The sequence below is a fragment of the Somniosus microcephalus genome, chromosome 15 (genome assembly GCF_052327205.1).
Source record: "Somniosus microcephalus isolate GS21.2 chromosome 15, FLI_Smic_1.0, whole genome shotgun sequence".
Classification (NCBI taxonomy): Eukaryota; Metazoa; Chordata; class Chondrichthyes; order Squaliformes; family Somniosidae; genus Somniosus; species Somniosus microcephalus.
The window spans coordinates 44840401-44862277 of record NC_141001.1 but is presented as its reverse complement, the minus strand read 5'-3'; the positions used below and the strand labels follow the sequence as shown (position 1 = coordinate 44862277).

Genomic DNA, 21877 nt, shown 5'->3' with positions numbered 1-21877 from the left:
AGGATAGGAAACGGGCAGCCAATGTAGGTCAGCGAGGACAGGGCTATTGGACGTGCAGGATAGGACACGGGCAGCCAATGTAGGTCAGCGAGGACAGGGCTATTGGACGTGCAGGATAGGAAACGGGCAGCCAATGTAGGTCAGCGAGGACAGGGCTATTGGACGTGCAGGATAGGACACGGGCAGCCAATGTAGGTCAGCGAGGACAGGGCTATTGGACGTGCAGGATAGGAAACGGGCAGCCAATGTAGGTCAGCGAGGACAGGGCTATTGGACGTGCAGGATAGGATACGGGCAGCCAATGTAGGTCAGCGAGGACAGGGCTATTGGACGTACAGGATAGGACACGGGCAGCCAATGTAGGTCAGCGAGGACAGGGCTATTGGACGTGCAGGATAGGATACGGGCAGCCAATGTAGGTCAGCGAGGACAGGGCTATTGGACGTGCAGGATAGGATACGGGCAGCCAATGTAGGTCAGCAAGGACAGGGCTATTGGACAGTGTGAGTTAGGATACGTGCAGCAGAGTTTTGGATGAGCTCAAATTTATGGAGGGTGGAAGATGGGAGGCCGGCCAGGAGGACATTGGGATAGTCGAGTTTGGAGGTGTCGCAGGCATGGATGAGGGTTTCAGCGGCAGATGGGATGAGGTGATGGGCGGTGACGGGCAATGTTACAGAGCGGTCTTTATGATGGAAAATATATGGGATCGGCAGCTCAGCTCAGGGTCGAATAGATCGCTGAGATTGATGCAGGAAGGATGTTCCCGATGGCCGGGGAGTCCAGAACCAGGGGTCACAGTCTAAGGATAAGGGGTAAGCCATTTAGGACAGAGAAGAGGAGGAATTTCTTCACCCAGAGAGTGGTGAACCTGTGGAATTCTCTACCACAGAGGGCAGTGGAGGCCAATTCATATTCAAGAAGGAGTTAGATATTTCTTAAGGTTAAAGGGATCAAGGGATATGGAGAGAAGGCAGGGATAGGGTACTGAGTTTGGATGATCAGCCATGATCTCATTGAATGGCGGAGCAGGCTCGAGGGGCTGAATGGCCTACTCCTGCTCCTATCTTCTATGTTTCTATGTGAACAGTCTGGTTCAGCCTGAGACCATAGTCAGGGAGGGTGATGGATTCGGTGACGAGGGTACGGGAATGTTATTAGGAGATGGTTATCCAAGGTTCCACAACAAGTGAAAGGCCTCAATTAAAATCACCATCTTTGTCCTGTATGTTTTTTCTCTTCCTGCGGGCCTCCACTTGGCAACTGCCTACAATAGGAAGATTGAAATCGGGCTCACGGGTGCAGATCTGTGTCCCATCTCCCTGGTGCAGTGTGTACCAGAATTCTTGAACGCCCCTTCAGCATTTGGAGAACTACCCCCACTGACTAACTCGGCCACCGTGGGAGACTTGGACTCGGCAACATTGCCGGTTATTGAGGTGTTGTTTTCGGTGTGAGAATTTTGCCGGTTAATAGAGAATTCTGGATATTTAGGTGCCGTTTAAACGAGAGTTTCCTGTATTCCTTTTGGGTACTTTGACCAGTTTTTCTACCAGTGACTTCAATCTATCTAAGTCACTTAAGTACAAGATTTATTGTTGCCTGGATTGAATTAACTGCCAGTTTGCCTGATTGTACGTGGTAGTGCCGTCCATTATACTGTGCCAACTGAGACCACATACACTGAGTTCTCAACATTTTATTTTCTGATGGAATTTTTTTTTAATTTCTAGTAAATCTAACACTCACTTCCCTACCACCACCCCAAAGGTACAGACTTTTGCTGGGGTATGGATCCGCATCACTGGCAGCTGTCCAATACCTCTCCCAAATGGTCATTTGTGAACCCGGACATTGAGCATCAGCATGCTCTTGGCCCATAGGGATATCAGTGCTGCCCCCAGTGCTTGCTTAGTGCCCTTTCAAGCGGGACTCATTGGGTAGCAATCATGAGTGAGAACTTTTTCAGCTTTTTTATATAACCACACCACCCCCCCTGCCCCCAGTGCAGGGGTGCTGCACCACTGGCAGGATTTTAATTGCTCCCTGTGCTGATATTCCTTGGTGCTGCAGCAGATGGCGTGTTTACCCTATTGGTGAAGCTAAACTCTTTTTTTCCATAGGTTTTTCATTGATCTTTGTGATTGAGTGTGACTTGTTGATTTTTCCCTGTCTGATTTCAGTGTTTAACAATGGTTCATCTCAGGAGCTGATGAGTCTCACTGGGACTATCCCAGTCAGCTACAGAGGTAAGGACTGTGGTGAAAAAGTCCCAAATTGGATGTAAGTTATAGTTTGTAGGGGTGTTGCAACATAAGAGCCCGTTGGGATAGGTTGGTGGGGCTGGGGCAGTGCAAAAAAAGCTATGTGTGGGGTGGGGGTGCCTGTGTGATGTCGGGCAAGCTTGCTGTCGGAGGTGTTATTCAGGAAGGCTTTGGGAACAACAACTTGTATTTATATAGCGCCTTTAACGTAGTAAAATGTCCCAAGGCGCTTCAGAGGAGCGTAATCAAACAAAATTTGACACCAAGTCACACAACTCCTTGTTATATTGGAGCGGGTGACCAAAAACTTGGTCAAAGAGGTAAGTTTAGAGGAGCATCTTAAAGAAGGAAAGGAGAAGTAGAGAGGTTTAGGGAGGGACTTCCAGAGCTTGGGGCCTTGGCAGCTGAAGGCCAGGCCGCCAGTCATTGAGCGATTGGCAACTGAAGGCCAGGCCGCCAGTCATTGAGCGATTGGCAGCTGAAGGCCAGGCCGCCAGTCATTCAGCGATTGGCAGCTGAAAGGCCAGGCTGCCAGTCATTGAGCGATTGGCAGCTGAAGGCCAGGCTGCCAATCATTGAGCGATTGGTAGCTGAAGGCCAGGCTGCCAGTCATTGAGCGATTGGTAGCTGAAGGCCAGGCTGCCAGTCATTGAGCGATTGGCAGCTGAAGGCCAGGCTGCCAGTCATTGAGCGATTGGCAGCTGAAGGCCAGGCTGCCAGTCATTGAGCGATTATAATCAGGGTTGGTCAAGAGGGCAGAACTTGTGGAATGTCTGAAAGAAGCAGCCAGGAGACTGAGTGAGAACTTGGGGGTGTGCAGCATGTCGAGCATTTTAAAGTATACTGGGGCAACTTTTAAAAAGTCTGTTTTTTTCCACTTGAACTCTGTTGCCGTCTGACCTCTGAGCCGCTTGCAGCTCTGCAGGATGAGAGTTGCCTCTTAAATCTTTCTGCAATTAACCATTTTCTGATTATAGCAATTATTAAGTATGAGTCAAATACACAATCCTTCTCCCTTGTCTGGTGAATGGTTCGGTCCTGTTTGCTTCCTGCTTGTTCTCCAGTAAAGTTTGGTAATCTAGTTGTGGAGGGGCGGGAGGGGGAGTGGATATTGCTGGCGTGCTCCAGTGTTGTCTTCTCTTTAAATATTCAGGGCTATTCTTTCTGCCGCATTGCTGCTAAATCAGGAGTGTCTGCATAGCTCATGGGTGATACTCATCTGCTTTACAATCAAATAGGATGGGAAGTCTTGGAGGAGTCATCAGTTTTATATTAAATGCAAAAGCAAAATACTGCGGATGCTGGAAATCTGAAATAAAAACAGAAAATGCTGGAAATCCTCAGCCAGTCAGGCAGCATCAACGTAAGCTCGAGGAACAGCACCTCATCTTTCGATAAGGCAATTTACAGCCTTCTGGACTTAACATTGAGTTCAACAATTTCAGGCCATAACCTCTGCCCCTATCTTTTTTTCTCTCTCTCTCACATGGCAGCTGTCGATCATCCTGCCATTGCCATTTACACTTCATCTAGTCATCTTTTGTTAACTTGTCCCAGTACCATCTCCTTTTGCCTTGCACCATCATCCCTTTTGTCTCTTAATCTCTCCTGCCTTCCATCCTATCACAGACCTTCCCTTTTGTACTTTCCTCCCCTCCCCCCCCTTTCTCTGCCCCTACACTTGCTTAAAAACCTATTCCATCTCCAACTTTTTCCAGTTCTGACGAAGGGTCATTGACCTGAAACGTTAACTCTGTTTCTCTCTCCATAGATTTTGCCTGACTGGCTGAGTATTTCCAGCATTTTCTGTTTTTATTATATTAAATGCATGTTCTTTTCAAACTATAATTTGACATTACCAAGGAGACCCCCATGTTAGTAGGCTGCTCCAATTATAACACTGAAGGGGAGAGCTCCTTGCATCCCAGAGCAACACCATTGATTGCGGTGGTGTGGCCCTGACTTTGAGGCAGCCTGACAGCTAATTTGGAGCCACTCTACCCTTGGGAAATCACGTTACTGGATAGGTAGGCTCCATGGCGGGCCTGCAGCTGTTTTCCAGTAGTTTTCTTTGCGTTGGGGGGGGGGGGGGGTGGTGGTGATGAATAGGGAGATAGGCAGGTTTGGAGTCGCAGCCTTCACTGACCATCGGTGATGTCATCGATTGGCTCAACAGCATGGAGACCAACATGTCAATTCTAAGAGCCGGGTAAGAAATTTGATTCTTGTCTTAAAGTTAATAGTTTTATCTTTTTTTCACTACAAAATGCAGGAATACTCGGAATAAATAGTGGTCCCCCAGATTTATCCCTTTTTTAAATGAACTGTCATTTTTTAGGAAGCTTGTGAGGCTTTCGGTTTCAATCTTTTTTTCTTCCCTTTATTTGCAGGAAGTACGTATAATATCCCTGTGTGCCTCTGGTTACTGGACACTTACCCTTACAACCCTCCAATCTGCTTTGTAAAACCCACCAGCACCATGATGATTAAAACGGGAAAACACGTTGATGCCAATGGGAAGATCTATCTCCCGTACCTGCATGAGTGGAAACACGTGAGTATCATACTCTTCCCATTGTCTTAAATGAGATGGTCCTACGTACCTCCACGTCCCAGAGGAGAGGCAAATACTGGCACATGTATACATGGGAAGGGGTGGGTATTGGCAGCCAGTGTCCCCAGGGAGAGGCAAATAGTGGCAGCCTAGGTGCTTTGAGGCGGGGTGGAGGGAAAGAGTTGGATAGTGGCAGACTGGGCACTCCCAGGAAAGGGCTGTTAGATAGTGGCAGGCTGGGGACTCCAGTAAGGACTGTTGAATAGTGGCAGGCTGGGCACTCCCAGGAAAGGGCTGTTAGATAGTGGCAGGCTGGGCACTCCCAGGAAAGGGCTGTTAGATAGTGGCAGGCTGGGGACTCCAGTAAGGACTGTTGAATAGTGGCAGGCTGGGCACTCCAGGAATGGGCTGTTAGATAGTGGCAGGCTGGGCACTCCCAGGAAAGGGCTGTTAGATAGTGGCAGGCTGGGGACTCCAGTAAGGACTGTTGAATAGTGGCAGGCTGGGCACTCCCAGGAAAGGGCTGTTAGATAGTGGCAGGCTGGGGACTCCAGTAAGGACTGTTGAATAGTGGCAGGCTGGGCACTCCAGGAATGGGCTGTTGGTTAATGGCAGGCTGGGCACTCCAGGAATGGGCTGTTGGTTAATGGCAGGCTGGGCACTCCAGGAATGGGCTGTTGGTTAATGGCAGGCTGGGCACTCCAGGAATGGGCTGTTGGTTAATGGCAGGCTGGGCACTCCAGGAATGGGCTGTTGGTTAATGGCAGGCTGGGCACTCCAGGAATGGGCTGTTGGTTAATGGCAGGCTGGGCACTCCAGGAATGGGCTGTTGGTTAATGGCAGGCTGGGCATTTTCCTCCATATGGAGTGAGAAAGTAGAGGATGAGAAGAAGCCATTTAACCCACTAAAGCTGGTCTCTGTACTGTTCTAACTCTGCCATTGTCTGACTGCAACTTGAATGCATCCGAAGTATATGGAGCCCAAATTCCTGGAGCCCCAGAGGTGCAGCAGGTCTGAACTTCAGTCTGCCACTCTCTGAGGGAGAAATAATTTACATAATTGAGGTAGCTGGCCAACGCCTCCGGGAATACACTGGAGGTACCCGGCCTGATGAGATGACTGAAGTTGGAGCTGTAATCTGCCACATTAACGAGGGTCCCCAAAGGACTAAAGAGAAAAGGTCCCGAAATTTTTGCCTGCTCCCCACTTGAGGGGTCAATTACCTTTTTTATTGGCAATCTTGGTGGGTCAAATGGCTTCTTCTCATCCTCTACTTTCTCACTCCATATGGAGAAAAATGCCCAGCCTGCCATTAACCAACAGCCCATTCCTGGAGTGCCCAGCCTGCCATTAACCAACAGCCCATTCCTGGAGTGCCCAGCCTGCCATTAACCAACAGCCCATTCCTGGAGTGCCCAGCCTGCCATTAACCAACAGCCCATTCCTGGAGTGCCCAGCCTGCCATTAACCAACAGTCCTTACTGGAGTCCCCAGGCATAGATCCTGTTGAGCCAATCAGATATCATACTGGGCAGAATTCCCTGTGTTGTCCGGTGGCGGTGGGGGGTGGGAGGTCAGGAGTTTCCTAAATGGGGTGGAAACCTGGTGGATCCAAGTGCTGCCCCAAATTCCAGCCTGCCTGCAGGCAATTTGAGCCATCACCTACTGCAGGAATTTCAGTTCTTTACCACCCTTCAGTTAGTTTTTGTGTTTGATTTAAATATACAGTTCTGGTCTCCATGCTACAAAGTGGCAATCTGAATAGTGTAGCGCCCAGCCTCAGAATAACCTCAGTTAATGTCTATTCACTGTTTTGGCTATATATTGAAGCATTTATTTGTTTTTTTTTTTAATTGCCTCACCACATAGGTCATTGAACATGATTACTTGCAGCTCCTTTTCTGAGTTACTAATTGTATACTATGTTGCACTTTGCTCTGCCCATTGAACAGTTCCCATTTGTTAGCATTACTTTCATCTATCACATTTGTATAAATGATCCAAATCCTTGGTGGCATTCTCTGTTCCTATTTCCATATGGAAATACGGTTCACACTGTGCTCCATTGTGGAAAAGTGGGGTGTTTAAACAGAATATTTTAATGAAGGTATTTCTGTGCATTTTGTTTCCTCCTTCAGCCACAGTCTGAGCTGTATGGGCTGATTCAGGTGATGATAGTCATGTTTGGGGAGGAGCCTCCAGTCTTTTCGAGGCCAGCTGCACCTCCAACATATCCACCGTACCAAGCCACAGGACCTCCAACCAGTAAGTAGTTTTCTGAGAAAGATTATGCGATTAAAGCTGCACCTTATCCTGAGACTATGCCCCTTAGTTCTCGATTCTCTAGCCAGAGGAAACAACCTCTCAGCATCTACCCTGTCAATCCCCCTCAGAATCTTGTATGTTTCAACAAGATCATCATTCATTCTTCTAAAGTCCAGAGAGTATAGGCCCTACCTCTCCTCATAGGACAACCCTCTCATCCCAGGGAGCAATCCAGTGGACCTGCATTGTACCGCCTCTAAGGCAAGTATGTCCTTCCTCAGATAAGGAGACCAAAACTGTGCACAGTACTCCAGGTGTGGTCTCACCAAAACCCTGTACAATTGTGGTAAGACTTCCCCCTTGCAATAAAGGTCAACATGCTATTTACCTTCCTAATTGCTTGCTGTACCTGCACGATAACTCTGTGTTTCCTGTACAAGAACACCCAAATCCCTCTCAACACCAACATTTAATAGTTTCCCACCATTTAAAAAAATTCTGTTTTTCTATTCTTCCTACCAAAGTGAATAACCCCACATTTTCCCATATTATATTCCATCTGCCACCTTATTGCCCACTCAACATGTCTATATCCCTTTGCAGGTTCTTTGTGTCCTCCTCACAGCTTGCTTTCACACCTAACTTTGTATCGTCAGCAAACTTGGATACATTGCACTTGGTCCCTTCATCTAAGTCATTAATATAGATTGTAAAAAGCTGAGGCTCAAGCACTGATCCTTGCGGCACCCCATTAGTTACAGCCTGCCAACCATAAAATGACTCATTTATCCCTACTCTCTGTTTTCTGTCCATTAACCAATCCATAAGAACATAAGAAGTAGGAGCAGGAGTAGGCCATACGGCCCCTCGGGCCTGCTCCGCCATTCAATAGGAAGGATCATGGCTGATCCGAATCTAGACTCACGTCCACTTCCCTGCCCTCTCCCCGTAACCCCTAATTCCCTTATCTGCTAGGAAACTGTCTATCTCCATTTTAAATTTATTTAATGTTGCAGCTTTCACAGCTCTCTGGGGTAGCAAATTCCATAGATTTACTACCCTCTGAGTGAAGAAGTTTCTCCTCATCTCAGTTTTGAAAGGGCAGCCCCTTATTCTAAGATTATGCCCCCTAGTTCTAGTCTCACCCATCAGTGGAAACATCCTCACCGCATCCACCCGATCAAGCCCCCTCACAATCTTATATGTTTCGATAAGATCGCCTCTCATTCTTCTGAACTCCAATGAGTAGAGTCCCAACCTACTCAACCTTTCCTCATACGTCAACCCCCTCATCTGTGGAATCAACCGAGTGAACCTTCTCTGAACCGCCTCGAGAGCAAGTATATCTTTTCGTAAATATGGAAACCAAAACTGCACGCAGTATTCCAGGTGTGGCCTTACCAATACCCTGTATAACTGCAGCAAGACTTCCCTGTTTTTATACTCCATCCCCCTTGCAATAAAAGCCAAGATTCCATTGGCCTTCCTGATCACCTGCTGTACCTGCATACTAACTTTGTGTTTCAAGCACCAGGACCCCCAGATCCCTTTGTACTGTAGCACTTTGCAGTTTCTCTCCATTTAGATAATAACTTGCTCTTTGATTTTTTCTGCCAAAGTGCATAACCTCACACTTTCCAACATTATATTCCATCTGCCAAATCTCTGCCCACTCACTTAGCCTGTCTATGTCCTTTTGCAGGTTTTTTATGTCCTCCTCACTCACTGCTTTCCCTCCCATCTTTGTATCGTCGGCAAACTTGGATATGTTGCACTCGGTCCCTTCCTCCAAATCGTTAATATAGATTGTAAAGAGTTGGGGTCCCAGCACTGACCCCTGCGGAACACCACTAGTTACTGATTGCCAGCCCGAGAACGAACCATTTATCCCAACTCTTTGTTTTCTGTTAGATAGCCAATCTTCCACCCATGCCAGTATATTACCCCCAATCCTGTGATTTTTTTATCTTGATCAGTAATCTTTTGTGTGGAACCTTGTCAAATGCCTTTTGGAAGTCCAAATACACCACATCCACTGGTTCCCCTTTATCCACCCTGTATGTTACGTCCTCAAAGAATTCGAGCAAATTTGTCAAACATGACTTCCCCTTCATAAAACCATGCTGACTCTGTCCTATTAAATTATGTTTATCGAAATGCTCTGTTACTGTTTCCTTAATAATGGACTCCAACATTTTGCCAACCACAGATGTTAGGCTAACTGGTCTATAGTTTCCGGCTTTTTGTCTACTTCCCTTCTTAAATAAGGGTGTTACATTAGCAGTTTTCCAATCTGCCGGGACCTTTCCTGAGTCCAGGGAGTTTTGGAAAATAATCACCAATGCATCCACAATCCCTACCGCCACTTCTCTCAAGACCCTAGGATGTAGGCCATCAGGTCCGGGGGATTTATCCGCCTTAAGTCCCATTATTTTACCGAGTACCATCTCCTTAGTGATTTTAATCGTGTTTAGCTCCTTCCCCCCTCCCCCCCATTGCCCCCTGTTTGTCCAGTGTTGGGATATTTTTAGTGTCCTCTACTGTAAAGACTGATACAAAATATTTGTTCAGCGTCTTTGCCATCTCCATGTTCCCCACCACTAGTTTCCCGGTCCCATCCTCTAAGGGACCAATGTTCACTTTAGCCACCCTTTTTCTTTTTATATAGCTGCAGAAACTCTTGCTATCTGTTTTTATATTTTTTGCTAGTTTACTTTCAGAATCTATCTTCCCTTTCTTAATTAATCTTTTAGTTATTGTTTGCTGGCTTTTAAATGCTTCCCAATCTTCTATCCTCCCACTAGATTTGGCTACTTTATATGCCCTTGTTTTCAGTCGGATACTATCCTTTATTACTTTACTAAGCCACGGATGGCTGTCTTTTCTTTTACTCCCCTTTTTCCTCAGTGGAATATATTTATCTTGAAAGATGTGAAATATCTCCTTGAATGTAGACCACTGCTCTTGTACCGTCTTACACTTTAATCTGTTTTCCCAGTCCACTTTAGTCAATTCTACTCTCATACCTTCATAGTCTCCTTTATTTAAGCTCAGTATGCTGGTTTGAGATCCGACTCTCTCACCCTCAAACTGAATTTGGAATTCAACCATATTATGGTCACTCATTCCAAGGGGATCCTTTACTAGGACATTTTTTATTAATCCTGTCTCATTACACAGGACCAGATCTAAGATTGCCTGCCCCCTGGTTGGTTCAGTTACATACTGCTCAAGGAACCCATCCCTAATACACTCTATGAACTCTTCCTCAAGGCTGCCATGCCCAATTTGATTAGTCCAGTCAATATGAAAGTTAAAATCCCCCATGATTATAGCTGTTCCCTTATTACAAGCCCCAACTATTTCCTGATTTATACACCGACCAACAGAGTTGCAACTGTTAGGAGGCCTATAGACTACGCCCACTAGTGACTTTTTCCCCTTATTATTCCTTATCTCCACCCAAACTGTTTCACTATCCTGATCCTTTGACCCAATATCCTTTCTGGCTATTGCAGTGATTCCATCCTTGATTAACATAGCAACCCCACCTCCCTTTCCTTCCTGTCTGTCCTTCCTAATTGTCAAATACCCTTGTATGTTTAGTTCCCAGTCATGATCATCTTGCAGCCATGTTTCCGTAATGGCCACCAGATCATACCCATGTGTAGTTATTTGTACCGTCAACTCGTCAATTTTGTTACGAATGCTGCGTGCATTCAGATAAAGAACTTTCAAATATGTTTTCTGACGCTTAGTTCCTGCTTTTACCCCCTTTACTACTTTACCATTATACATTCTGTCCCTTCCTGACATGCTAATATATTACCCCCATAAACCCTTATCTTACGTAGCAACCTTTTATGTGACACCTTATCGAATGCCATTTGGAAATCCAAATCTACTACATCCACTGGTTCCCCTTATCTACCCTGCTAGTTACATCCTCAAAAGTCTCTAATAAATTTGTTAAACACAATTTCCCTTTCATAAAACCATGTTGACTCTGCCTAATCATATGATTTTCAAAGTGCCCTGTTACCACTTAATAATGGATTCCAGCATTTTCCCGACGACTGATGTCAGGATGACTTAATACCGATATAAAACCTGTGGCTTTTTGGTCTGTGCGGCTCAGTGACACATTGCTTTTACATGGGCAGCACAGTGGCATAGTGGTTAGCACTGTTGCCTCACAGCGCCAGGGACCCGGGTTCAAATCTGGCCTCGGGTGACTGTCTGTGTGGAGTTTGCACATTCTCCCCGTGTTTGCGTGGGTTTTCTCCGGGTGCTCCGGTTTCCTCCCACAGTCCAAAGATGTGCGGGTTAGGTTGATTGGCCATGATAAAAAAATTGGCCCTTAGTGTTAGGGGGGATTAAATATGTGGGGTTACGGGGATAGGGCTTGGGTGGGATGGCTGTCGGTGTAGGGACCGGGTGCTAGGGTTTGGATGATCAGCCATGATCTCGTTGAATGGCGGAGCAGGCTCGAAGGGCCGAATGGCCTACTCCTGCTCCTATCTTCTATGTTTCTATATCTCAGATTGCACGTGATGCCCTTTGAAGACTTTGATTCTCTGTTTTATTACAGGGCTGTAAACTGCTGGTGTTCTTTAGTTGAGGCTCATACTGTACCTTTTATTATCAGCTGAATATATGGGAAAATTCCTGGGGAGAGTGGGTCCTGGAAAAGCCTGTGTTTTTAAAAGATACTGAGGTAGAATTTCCATGAGAGTACTTCGATCTCCCATTTATGCTTATTCTCCAGGGTTTCCAACGATCTCGGGAGAATCCCTGCGGAAATTACTAGCGATTAGATCTTGAAGTGGGGAAAGAGTTCAAATAACATCGCTGGCAGCTCACAGAATGGTGTAAGAGAGGCAGTTGTTGACAAGAAAGACCACATCCATAAGGTGTGGTCAAGATAACTGACCTTTGAGACTAAAAACAACTCAGTTGAGACATGATGTCTAGCACTTCAGCTGCCCTTATGGTTTTGTTATCTGGGTCACAATGGTTCCAAGTTATTTTTTAATCAGCGTTCAGTTTGGGCTAATAATTGAGCATGCAGCTTACACATGTTTACCTTAGGACATGTAACCAAATCCGTGAAGGTGCATGCGGGCCAAGATCCAATCAGGTTGCGGGAATGAATTGTGCACGAGGCCACCATGCTTCTTTGAATGTATAAAATTGTAGTGTTTGCTGTAACAATTTGAAGAAGTCTGGCTAAGACAGAGCAGATTGTCTCCCCACTGGTGTAATAAAGACAACTTGACTATCGATCTGAAACCCTTGTGTTGAGTGTTGGTTTAAAATACTCCACATCAATCTTCACCTCTCTCCTCAATTTTTGCACCAGGTTGATTACTTACTGGCCCACCCTATGTAATCTTTTACACTATGGCAGCCCATGCGACCTCTTCAGGACCACTTGGGTCCTGTGCAGAGCCAAATGGTGCTTGTCGGTATTGGATAAACATTGCCCTTAAACTTTACCTTTTGAGTGGCTACACACTGTTCTAATATGAAAGCATGCCTTTTTTTGCATGCTGGTATCCCTGTGCATGGGGTCAGAGCACTTGGGGATGTGAAGGGTGATGCAAGAACACTGGGATCAATACACTGACCAGAATGGTCGTCAAGAGCCCCAGGTGAATCCTTAACCTTTCACCTTTGCTCCGGGTCAAGGCACCGTCTGGGGTTTACCATTCAGTTTATGCCTGTGTGCTAATGATGCCTGAATTTGATTCACTAAACTATTTTACATCAACCGATTTAGATTATATTAGCATTTACACTCCTAACATCCCATCAGAATCTGCTCAAGGTACTGAGGTAAATGAATGAAACCTTGTCAATTATCAAAGAAGTCGTTAAACAACAAAGTCATGAACTAACAATTGTTTATTAATCTCAAAATCATAAGTTATCAGATTAATTTAAAATTAGACTCCTTGTATAGCTGACAAGTTAACAGTATTAGATAGCAAGTTTATTAAATAGATTGAAGTCTATATACTTGTAGATAGCAATGTTTCCAGAACTTTAAATGACTTGTCTTTACGAGCCGGTGTGGACGAACTGGTTGCCTCGCTGTCATCTGGGAGGATGGTGTTCGCTGTCTGAGATCAGAATGGTGTACCTCCATCTATAGAGGTGCTATTCATTCCTCCAGAATCCTCTGCTCCTGCATATATTCACCTTCTGTGCTGGTAGATGTAACTTGATTAGCGGGTTTAAATCTCACTTCACTTGATCTCAGGAAAACTTCTACATCTAAGTGACACACGTATCTGGCTGGTATAGCTGTACGATTTTAACTTCTGTAACTGGTGACTGCTGACTGGCCGATAGTTGGTGTTGCTCTGGTGTCAGGCTTGAGAACTGTGGCAGGTGAGGGCTGCAAGGTTGTGGCCCTGTAAGTGGATGGTCGTGTGGGCTGCAGTTGCACTCCCAGAGTCTTGAGGCTCCACTCTGGATGTGACAACTTGTGGCATGGTCATTGGTCAGATTGTTTGAGAGCAATGGTCTGAATCCATTGGAATATTTGTTTTTTCCTTTACGTGTTGTCTGCGGGCTTGTTCAGTCACTGCCACCGTTGAGGTGGGGAGAATGGGATAGAAGTCCTTTAGCTTGCCTATTCATATTTGGATTGGGGTTGGGGTACAGTATGCTCACTGGATTACCAGATCGATTTGGTTAAAGTCTGGTAGGATTGTTTGGGTGTATCTCAGCTGTCCACTGTTTTCTTCACTAAGATTCTGATTGCTGCTTCTCTCCTGTTGTCAAGACCATCTAGTTTCTGCGTGACCATTTGGCCCATGCCATGCCTGTGTTCCAGCCTGACTCGCAGTCTTCGATTGTGTTGCTTTGTGCCTTTGCTGTTACTATGCGTTTCTCCATTTGCCATTTCTATTTCTATGGCAGTCGACCATGCCTGCTGTAAAATATATGGTCTCGGCAAACATTGCCATGAAGGTCCCAGTGGGCTATGAGTTTGGGTGAGTGCTGGGTGCAGTGCTCAGGTGAGGGCAGAATGGGTCTTGTGGACCCGTGCCTGATTTCTGCCAGCCCTGGTAGCAGTCAGATGAGGTGGTCCTGCACTCCTATTCAGCTGCGCCAGCTGCTTGGCTTACTTTGTGTTGTGTTGCCCTCTGCTGGGGCTGGTGACTCTCTGCTGATTTCTGAAGTCCCTGTTAGGAACAGGAATAGGCCATTTAGCCCCTCGAGCCCGTTCTGCCATTCAGTGAGATGATGGCTGATCTGCGACCTAACTCCATATAACCGGCTTTGCCCCATATCCCTTAATAACTTGGTTAACAAAAATCTATCAATCTCAGATTTAAAATTAACAATTGATCAAGCATCAGTTGCCATTTGCGGAAGAGAGTTCCAAACTTCTACCTGTTGTGTTGTTGGGTGTTCTGGGGCTCTTTGTGGAAGGCTCTGGTCCTGAACTCTGCTGTATTTTTGTTTGCAGCTTCTTGTAGGGTGGTGGAGCCGGGTCAACATGGGGCCATTGTTGCTTCCTGGACCACACCAGAAGTCTAAGTAGGCTCTTTTTAATATTTTTTTTTTAAAAAAGGAATGTAATTTGAGAATGAGGTTCAACTTACAACAGGACGGGAATGACTTGAGAAAAACCAAGGACGAGTAAAGGTCGCTAGTCTTGTCTCGATAATTAGGGATGGGCAGTAAATGCTGGCCATGCCAGCAACGCCCATATCCCTGTGAATGAAGCTGCTTTTTTAAAAAATCAAGGTTGATTTGTTTGAACATTGCGTAAGGGTGCAGAAGAGCAACAGTGCATATCAGGGAACATATGTTGGGCTCACAGAGTAGGTTACTGATACGATTCTTCAGTTGTTTATTTACCACGCAGGTCTTGCTGCCTATTTATTTTAATAACTTTTTACCCCCCAACATCTTACTCATGTTTACGGCTAGACTACAGCTCCATAATTAGATTGAGTCTCTTATGGACTGAAGCTTGTGTCTGTCTCTGTTCTCTGCTGGGTATGGATTGTGCAGTCCAGGTCTAACAATTAACCTTGTAATCCCTTACTTACAATACGTGGGATGTTCACCATGTTCTCTCGTTCCCTCAGAAGGCAGAAAATGGCATCTCTAGGCAACCGTGTGTAGGCTAAAACAACAGTTAAGATTTCTTTAGAGATAAAACTGGTACACAAAAACAGAAAGGTGGACTAAATACCAACTGTGCAATAATTAAACTTGCATTTCACAGAAAGTAGGTTGACTGTACAAAGACGGTGTCTTCATAGTAGCTTTGAACCAGTCAGTTGAATTCCTTTGGCTTTATTGGCAGATCTTCCAAACAAATGCAATGGACAAATATTTCTTGTAATATTTGATCCCTACTTGTTACACTGTGTCTCTGAATTACATGAGTGTCTCTTCCATAGAGTTGCATCGTGTTTCTGGACCTGGTGCAGCTAGATCAAAATCAGAATGATTTGATTTATCATAATTAATCCAATTCTTATAGCCAGAAAACCCTTTGAATTACAGTCTCACCTTTTAAGAAGTCAATGTGCGAGCCCAAGGCAATGCCCGCCCAATTCCCACGACATTTGCCAATTGCAAACAAAAAGGGCCCCAAGATGGCTGTCTGCGGTATTTGATAAGAATTGTCAATAGGCAGCGTCACCATTTAGACTACTTATGCATTCGGGTGACATTAGTGGTTGTGAAGGAAAGTAGAGTTTGCCTCATTAAAGAAAACGGCTTGATCCTACCAGAAAGATTTTTAAAAAACAATAAGGCCAAACCAACTGTGACTAATTGGAGTTTTTTTTAGGGCATGGTTTATTTTTTCTGTCATTTTGAAGCAAATGCTTATGCTCTTAGTTTAAGTGGATGTAGTTCTCAATGGCTACAATTAACATATTAAGCACTCTTTGGTTTGTCAGAGTTTCTATAGTGATTTGTACTTTAGACAATATACTGGCTTAATGAATGCGAAGCTTCCAGTTTAAGTGCAGTATTTTTGGAGGGCCTTTTCAAACAAAGAAATACAGAAAACTAAACCATGGATAAAATACTCCATTTGTGTCACAGTTTGGCTTTTATTTAAGTGGATCTTTGTTGTCTTTCCAATGGGAAGAAGTTTTTGATTCTTTAATCGTGCTCACAAATGCTTACAGCCACTTATTTTGAAAGAGTTGCCATGGTTGCTGATGACAGTGTGTAACCTGTACCTCTGGTGGCCCAGGATAAGAGATGTCTGCTGTGGAGTAATAGAGTGTATGTTTGTGACTGTACTCTCCACACACAGGCAATTTTCAGAGACTAACACATAGACAAGTAAAAATAGAGAGTCCCCACGGGCATTATCATGTGTCTTCTGCTGGAAGCCTGTGACGGAGTGTGTAATGTGTAGGGAACCTGAGAAAAGGGATAGGAGAGAAAATACCTTCAAAGAATTTCACGCTGGACCAAAATAAACTAACTGTGGCCAAATAATTCTCATCAGGTTGGTAGTATTTACATGTGATAAATACTATATTCCACATACATGGGGTAAAAACTGGTCTCATCTGGTGTTCTGAGCCATATACACTGAATAAATGTCTAATGCACAGCACATGAAGATGATGTTTTTGGTAAAGTAACCACTGAAAGACTTATTGTGGTGGTTAGGTATGCAGACTGTTGTGTGTGCTGTTTTAACACACCAGCAATGTGTTTTGCTGTTTTGTTTTCCTGTTTCAGCTTCCTACATGCCTGGAATGCCAGCTGGAGTCGCACCATATCCATCAGGCCACACCAATACTGGGTATGATTTATATTGATCAGAGCTGTAAGACAGATTTGTATTTTAAAGCTATATGTATTTATTTGAGTGCTATATTTGGGCACATAATCTAGGCTGATGCTCTCCAGTGCAGTACTGATGGGAGTACAGGTAGACTACCCTTTATCCGAACTTCCGAAAACCGAAACCCTCTAAAAACCGAAGGTTTTTTCGTTCAGCATAAGTCGTGCGCACGACCCCCCGCCGGCGCGGACCCCCGCCGACCCCCCTGTGGACCCCCGCCGGCCCCGACCCCCACCGACTTACGCTGAGCGTCAGTGTAAGTCATGCGCACGACCCCCCCGCCGACCCCGACCGTAAGTCGGCGGGGGGTCGTGCGCACGACTTACGCTGCGCGTCAGCATAAGTCGTGCGCGCGGACCCCCGCCGACCCACCTTCCGAAATCCGAAATTCTCCGAAAACCGAAATACGGCTGGTCCCGAGGTTTTCGGATAAAGGATAGTCTACCTGTACTGCATTGTTGGATGTTAAACTAATGTCCCCTCTACCTGTTCAGGTGGATGCAAAAGATCCATGGTACTATTTGAACAAGATCAAACAGTACAGTAGTCAATCCTCCAATGAAGGCTAGGCTCACCATGCTTTGGGCAATATGATTAATAAACTGGTACAAATCACTGGGAATGTCTCTAAAATAATTCAGCCTGACCCTATAGGATCATTTTAACAGCAGACAGTGTTTTAGAATAGGGCTCAGTGAAAACAAATCCAAAACCTAATGTCCTCAAAGTCAGAGACCAGGAAGGAGGTGCATGGTTACTGCTAAGGTGGCATTTTCTTGAGACCCATAACCCTGGACTTTCTGCTGTGAAGTTGGGGTCTGTCTGCTGTCAGTAACCAGTACTCAGAGTAGGAACATTCAGATCATCTCTGCTGTCGGAACTCTGATTCTTTCATTGAAGATGGTGGATGCCATCAGTAGCATAACCTTTGCTATGACAATGCTGCCTGTCCTTTTTTAAATATTCATTCCTGGGATGTGGGCATCACTGGCAAGGCCAGCATTTATTCCCCATCCCTAATTGCCCTCGAGAAGGTGGTGGTGAGCCGCCTTCTTGAACCGCTGCAGTCCGTGTGGTGAAGGTGCTCCCACAGTGCTGTTAGGGAGAGAGTTCCAGGATTTTGACCCAGTGACAATGAAGGAACAGCTATATGTCCAAATCAGGATGGTGTGTGACTTGGGGAATTTGGAGGTAGTGGTTTTCCTATGCACCTGCTGCTCTGGGCCTTCTAGGTGGTGAAGAACAAGCACTGAGAGTAGCAAGGGCACATAATGTACTCTGGGTGGGGGACTTCAATGTCTATCACCAAGAGTGGCTCGGTAGCACCAGAGCTGGCTGAGTCCTGAAGGACATAACTGCCAGACTGGGCCTGCGACAGGTGGTGAGAGAACCAACACGAAGGAAAAACCTACTTGATCTCGTCCTAACCAATCTACCTGTCGCAGATGCATCTGTCCATGACAATATTGACAGCAGTGACCACCGCAGTCATTGTGGAGACGAAGTCCCGACTTCACACTGAGGACACCCTCCATCGTGTTGTGTGGCACTACCACCATGCTAAATGAGTTAGATTCAGAACAGATCTAGCAGCTCAAAACTGGACATTCGTGAGGCGCTGTGGGCCATCAGCAGCAGCAGAATTGTATTCCACCACAATCTGTAACCTCATGGCCTGGCAAATCCCTCACTCTTCCCATTACCATCAAGCCAGGGGACCAACCCTGGTTCAACAACGAGTGTAGAAGAGCATGCCAGGAGCAGCAACAGATGTACCTAAAAATGAGGTGCCAACCTGGGGCAGCTGCAACACAGGACGACATACATGGTAAAAAAGAGGAAGCAGCATGCTATAGACCGGGCTAAACGATCCCACAATCAATGGATCAGATCAAAGCTCTGCAGTCCTGCCACATCCAGTCGTGAATCGTGGTGGACTATTAAACAACTAACTGGAGGAGGAGGCTCCATGAATATCCCCATCCTCAATGATGGTGGAGCCCAGCACGTGAGTGCAAAAGACAAGGCTGAAGCGTTTGCAACCATCTTCGGCCAGAGGTGCCAAGTGGATGATCCATATCGGCCTCCTCCCGAGGTGCCCACCATCACAGAAGCCAGTCTTCTGCCAATTGTGATATCAAGAAATGGCTGAGCGCACTGGATACAGCAAAGGCTATGGGTCCTGACAACATCCCGGCTATCGTGCTGAAGACTTGTGCTCCAGAACTAGCCACACCTCTAGCTAAACTGTTCCAGTTCAGTTACAACACTGGCATCTATCCGACAATGTGGAAAACTGCCCAGGTATGTGCTGTCCACAAAAAGCAGGACAAATCCAACCCATCAGTCTACTCTCAATCATCAGCAAAGTGATGGAAGGTGTCATCGACATTGCTATCAAGCGGCACTTACTCACCAATAACCTGCTCACTGATGCCCAGTTTGAGTTCCGCCAAGACCACTCGGCTCCTGACCTCATTACAACCTTGGTCCAAACATGGACAAAGGAGCTGAATTCCAGAGGTGAGGGGAGAGTGACTGCCCTTGACATCAAGGCTGCATTTGACAGAGTGTGGCATCAAGGAGCCCTAGTAAAACTGAAGTCAATGGGAATCGGGGGGGAAAACGCTCCACTGGCTGGAGTCATACCTAGCACAAAGGAAGATGGTTGTGGTGGTTGAAGGTCAATCATCACAGCCCCAGGACATCGCTGCAGGAGTTCCTCACGGCAGTGTCCTAGGCCCAATCATCTTTAGCTGCTTCATCAATGACCTTCCCTCCAACAAACGGTCAGAAATGGGGATGTTTGCTGATGACTGCACCGTGTTCAGCGCCATTCACAACTCCTCAGATAATGAAGCAGTCCATGCCCGCATGCAGCAAGACCTGGATGACGTTCAGGCTTGGGCTGATAAGTGGCAGGTAACATTCGCACCACAGAAGTGCCAGGCAATGACTATCTCCACCAAGCAAGAGCCTAACCACCTCCCCTTGACATTCAACGGCATTACCATCGCCGAATCCCCCACCATCAACATCCTGGGGGTCACCATTGACCAGAAACTTAACTGGACCAGCCACATAAATACTGTGGCAACAAGAGCAGGTCAGAGGCTAGGTATTCTGTGGCAAATGTTTCACCTCCTGACTCCCCAAAGCCTTTCCACCAACTACAAGGCACAAGTAAGGAGTGTGATGGAATACTTTCCACTTGCCTGGATGAGTGCAGCTCCAACAACACTCGAAGCTCGACACCATCCAGGGCAAAGCAGCCCACTTGATTGGCACCCCATCCACTACCTTAAACATTCACTCCCTCCACCACCGGCGTACCGTGGCTGCAGTGTGTACCATCTACAAGATGCACTGAGCAACTCGCCAAGGCTTCTTCGGCAGCACCTTCCAAACCCGTGACCTCTTCCACCTAGAAGGACAAGGGCAGCAGGTGCATGGGAACACCACCACCTCCAAGTTCCCCTCCAAGTCACACACCATCCTGACTCAAGTATATCGCCGTTCCTTCATCGTCGCTGGGTCAAAATCCTGGAACTCCCTACCTAAATGTGCACAATATGACTTGTGCAGCTTCACTAATCCGGCTTCAGTGTTTCCATGCACTAAACCCAGATTTTCGCACTGGGTTTAAGTAATTATAAAATTAGAGATAAAGTGGATAGAAAGGACCTATTTCCCTTAGCAGAGGGGTCAAAAACCAGGGGGCACAGATTTAAAGTAATTAGGGGAAGGTTTAGAGGGGATTTGAGGGGAAATTTCTTCACCCAGAGGGTTGTGGGGGTCTGGAACTCACTGCCTGAAAGGGTGGTAGAGGCAGGAACCCTAACCACATTTAAAAAGTACTTGGATGTGCACTTGGGATGCTGTAACCTGCAGGGCTACGGACCAAGAGCTGGGAAGTGGGATTAGGCTGGCTAGCTCTTTGTTGGCCGGTGCGGACACGATGGGCCGAAATGGCCTCCTTCCGTGCTGTAACTTTCTATGAACAGCATTGTGGGAGTACCTTCGCCACAGGGACTGCAGCGGTTCAAGAAGGTGACTCACCATCACCACCTCGAGGGCAATTAGGGATGGGCAATAAATGCTGGCCTTGCCAGCGACGCCCACATCCCATAAAGGAATTTTTAAAAAGGTGGTAGCTTTGGGAGGTGCTGCCGAAGAAGTCTTGGCGAGTTGCTGCAGTGCATCTTGTAGATGTTAGACACTGTGGCTATGGTACACAGGTTGTGGAGGGAGTGGATATTTAAGCTTGTGGATGAGATGTCAAACAAGTGGACTGCTTTGTCCTGAATAGTATCGAGCTTCTTGAATATTGTTGGAGCTATACCTATCCAGGTAAGCGGTGAGTATTCCATTACACTCCTGATGTGCCTTGTAGGGGGTAGTGAGGTATTGGGGAGTCAGAGGTGAGCTGCAGAATACCCAGCCTCTGACCTGTTGTAGTAGCCATGCCATTTACGTGGCTAGTCCAGTTGAGTTTCTGGTCAATGGTGAGCCCCCGGATGTTGATGGTGGGGATTTGGCAATGGTGATACCATTGAATGTCATGGGGAAATGGTGGTTGCTTGACACTTGTGTCTGTCCTGAATGCTGTAAACTGATTTTTAAGTGTTGGACGGTTGATTGGTCGAACAGCGGTTTCTGCTAACTATGCAAACTCTAAATCAGGATCGGGAAAAGCTATGACTGCAACTTATCCAGGTTTAGTATCAGGCTCAAATATAAACAGAAAATGCTGGAGGTACTCAGCAAGTCAGGCAGCATCTGTGGAGAGAGAAACCGAGTTAACGTTTCAGGTCGATGACCTTTCATCAGAGCTGGAAAAGGTTAGAGATGTTAACAGATTTTAAGCAAGTACTGAAGCGGGGAAAGGGGGGAGGGGAGGAAAGAACAAAAGGGAAGATCTTTGGTAGGGTGGAAGGCAGGAGAGATTA

General features: G+C 46.2%; 1 protein-coding gene across 2 annotated transcripts in view; it reads left to right on the top strand.

The window, feature by feature from the left end:
• tsg101a (tumor susceptibility 101a) overlaps positions 1-21877 on the top strand; it is a 56588-nt gene that overhangs the window by 20691 nt on the left and 14020 nt on the right. The window contains exons 3-6 of one of the 2 annotated variants that reach the window (XM_086007722.1): positions 2184-2249; positions 4655-4818; positions 6958-7084; positions 16823-16886. In XM_086007722.1, coding sequence (XP_085863848.1) covers positions 2184-2249; positions 4655-4818; positions 6958-7084; positions 16823-16886 — 421 coding nt within the window. The remainder of the gene's footprint in view (positions 1-2183; positions 2250-4654; positions 4819-6957; positions 7085-16822; positions 16887-21877) is intronic. The other variant, XM_086007723.1, reaches the window with a different exon arrangement.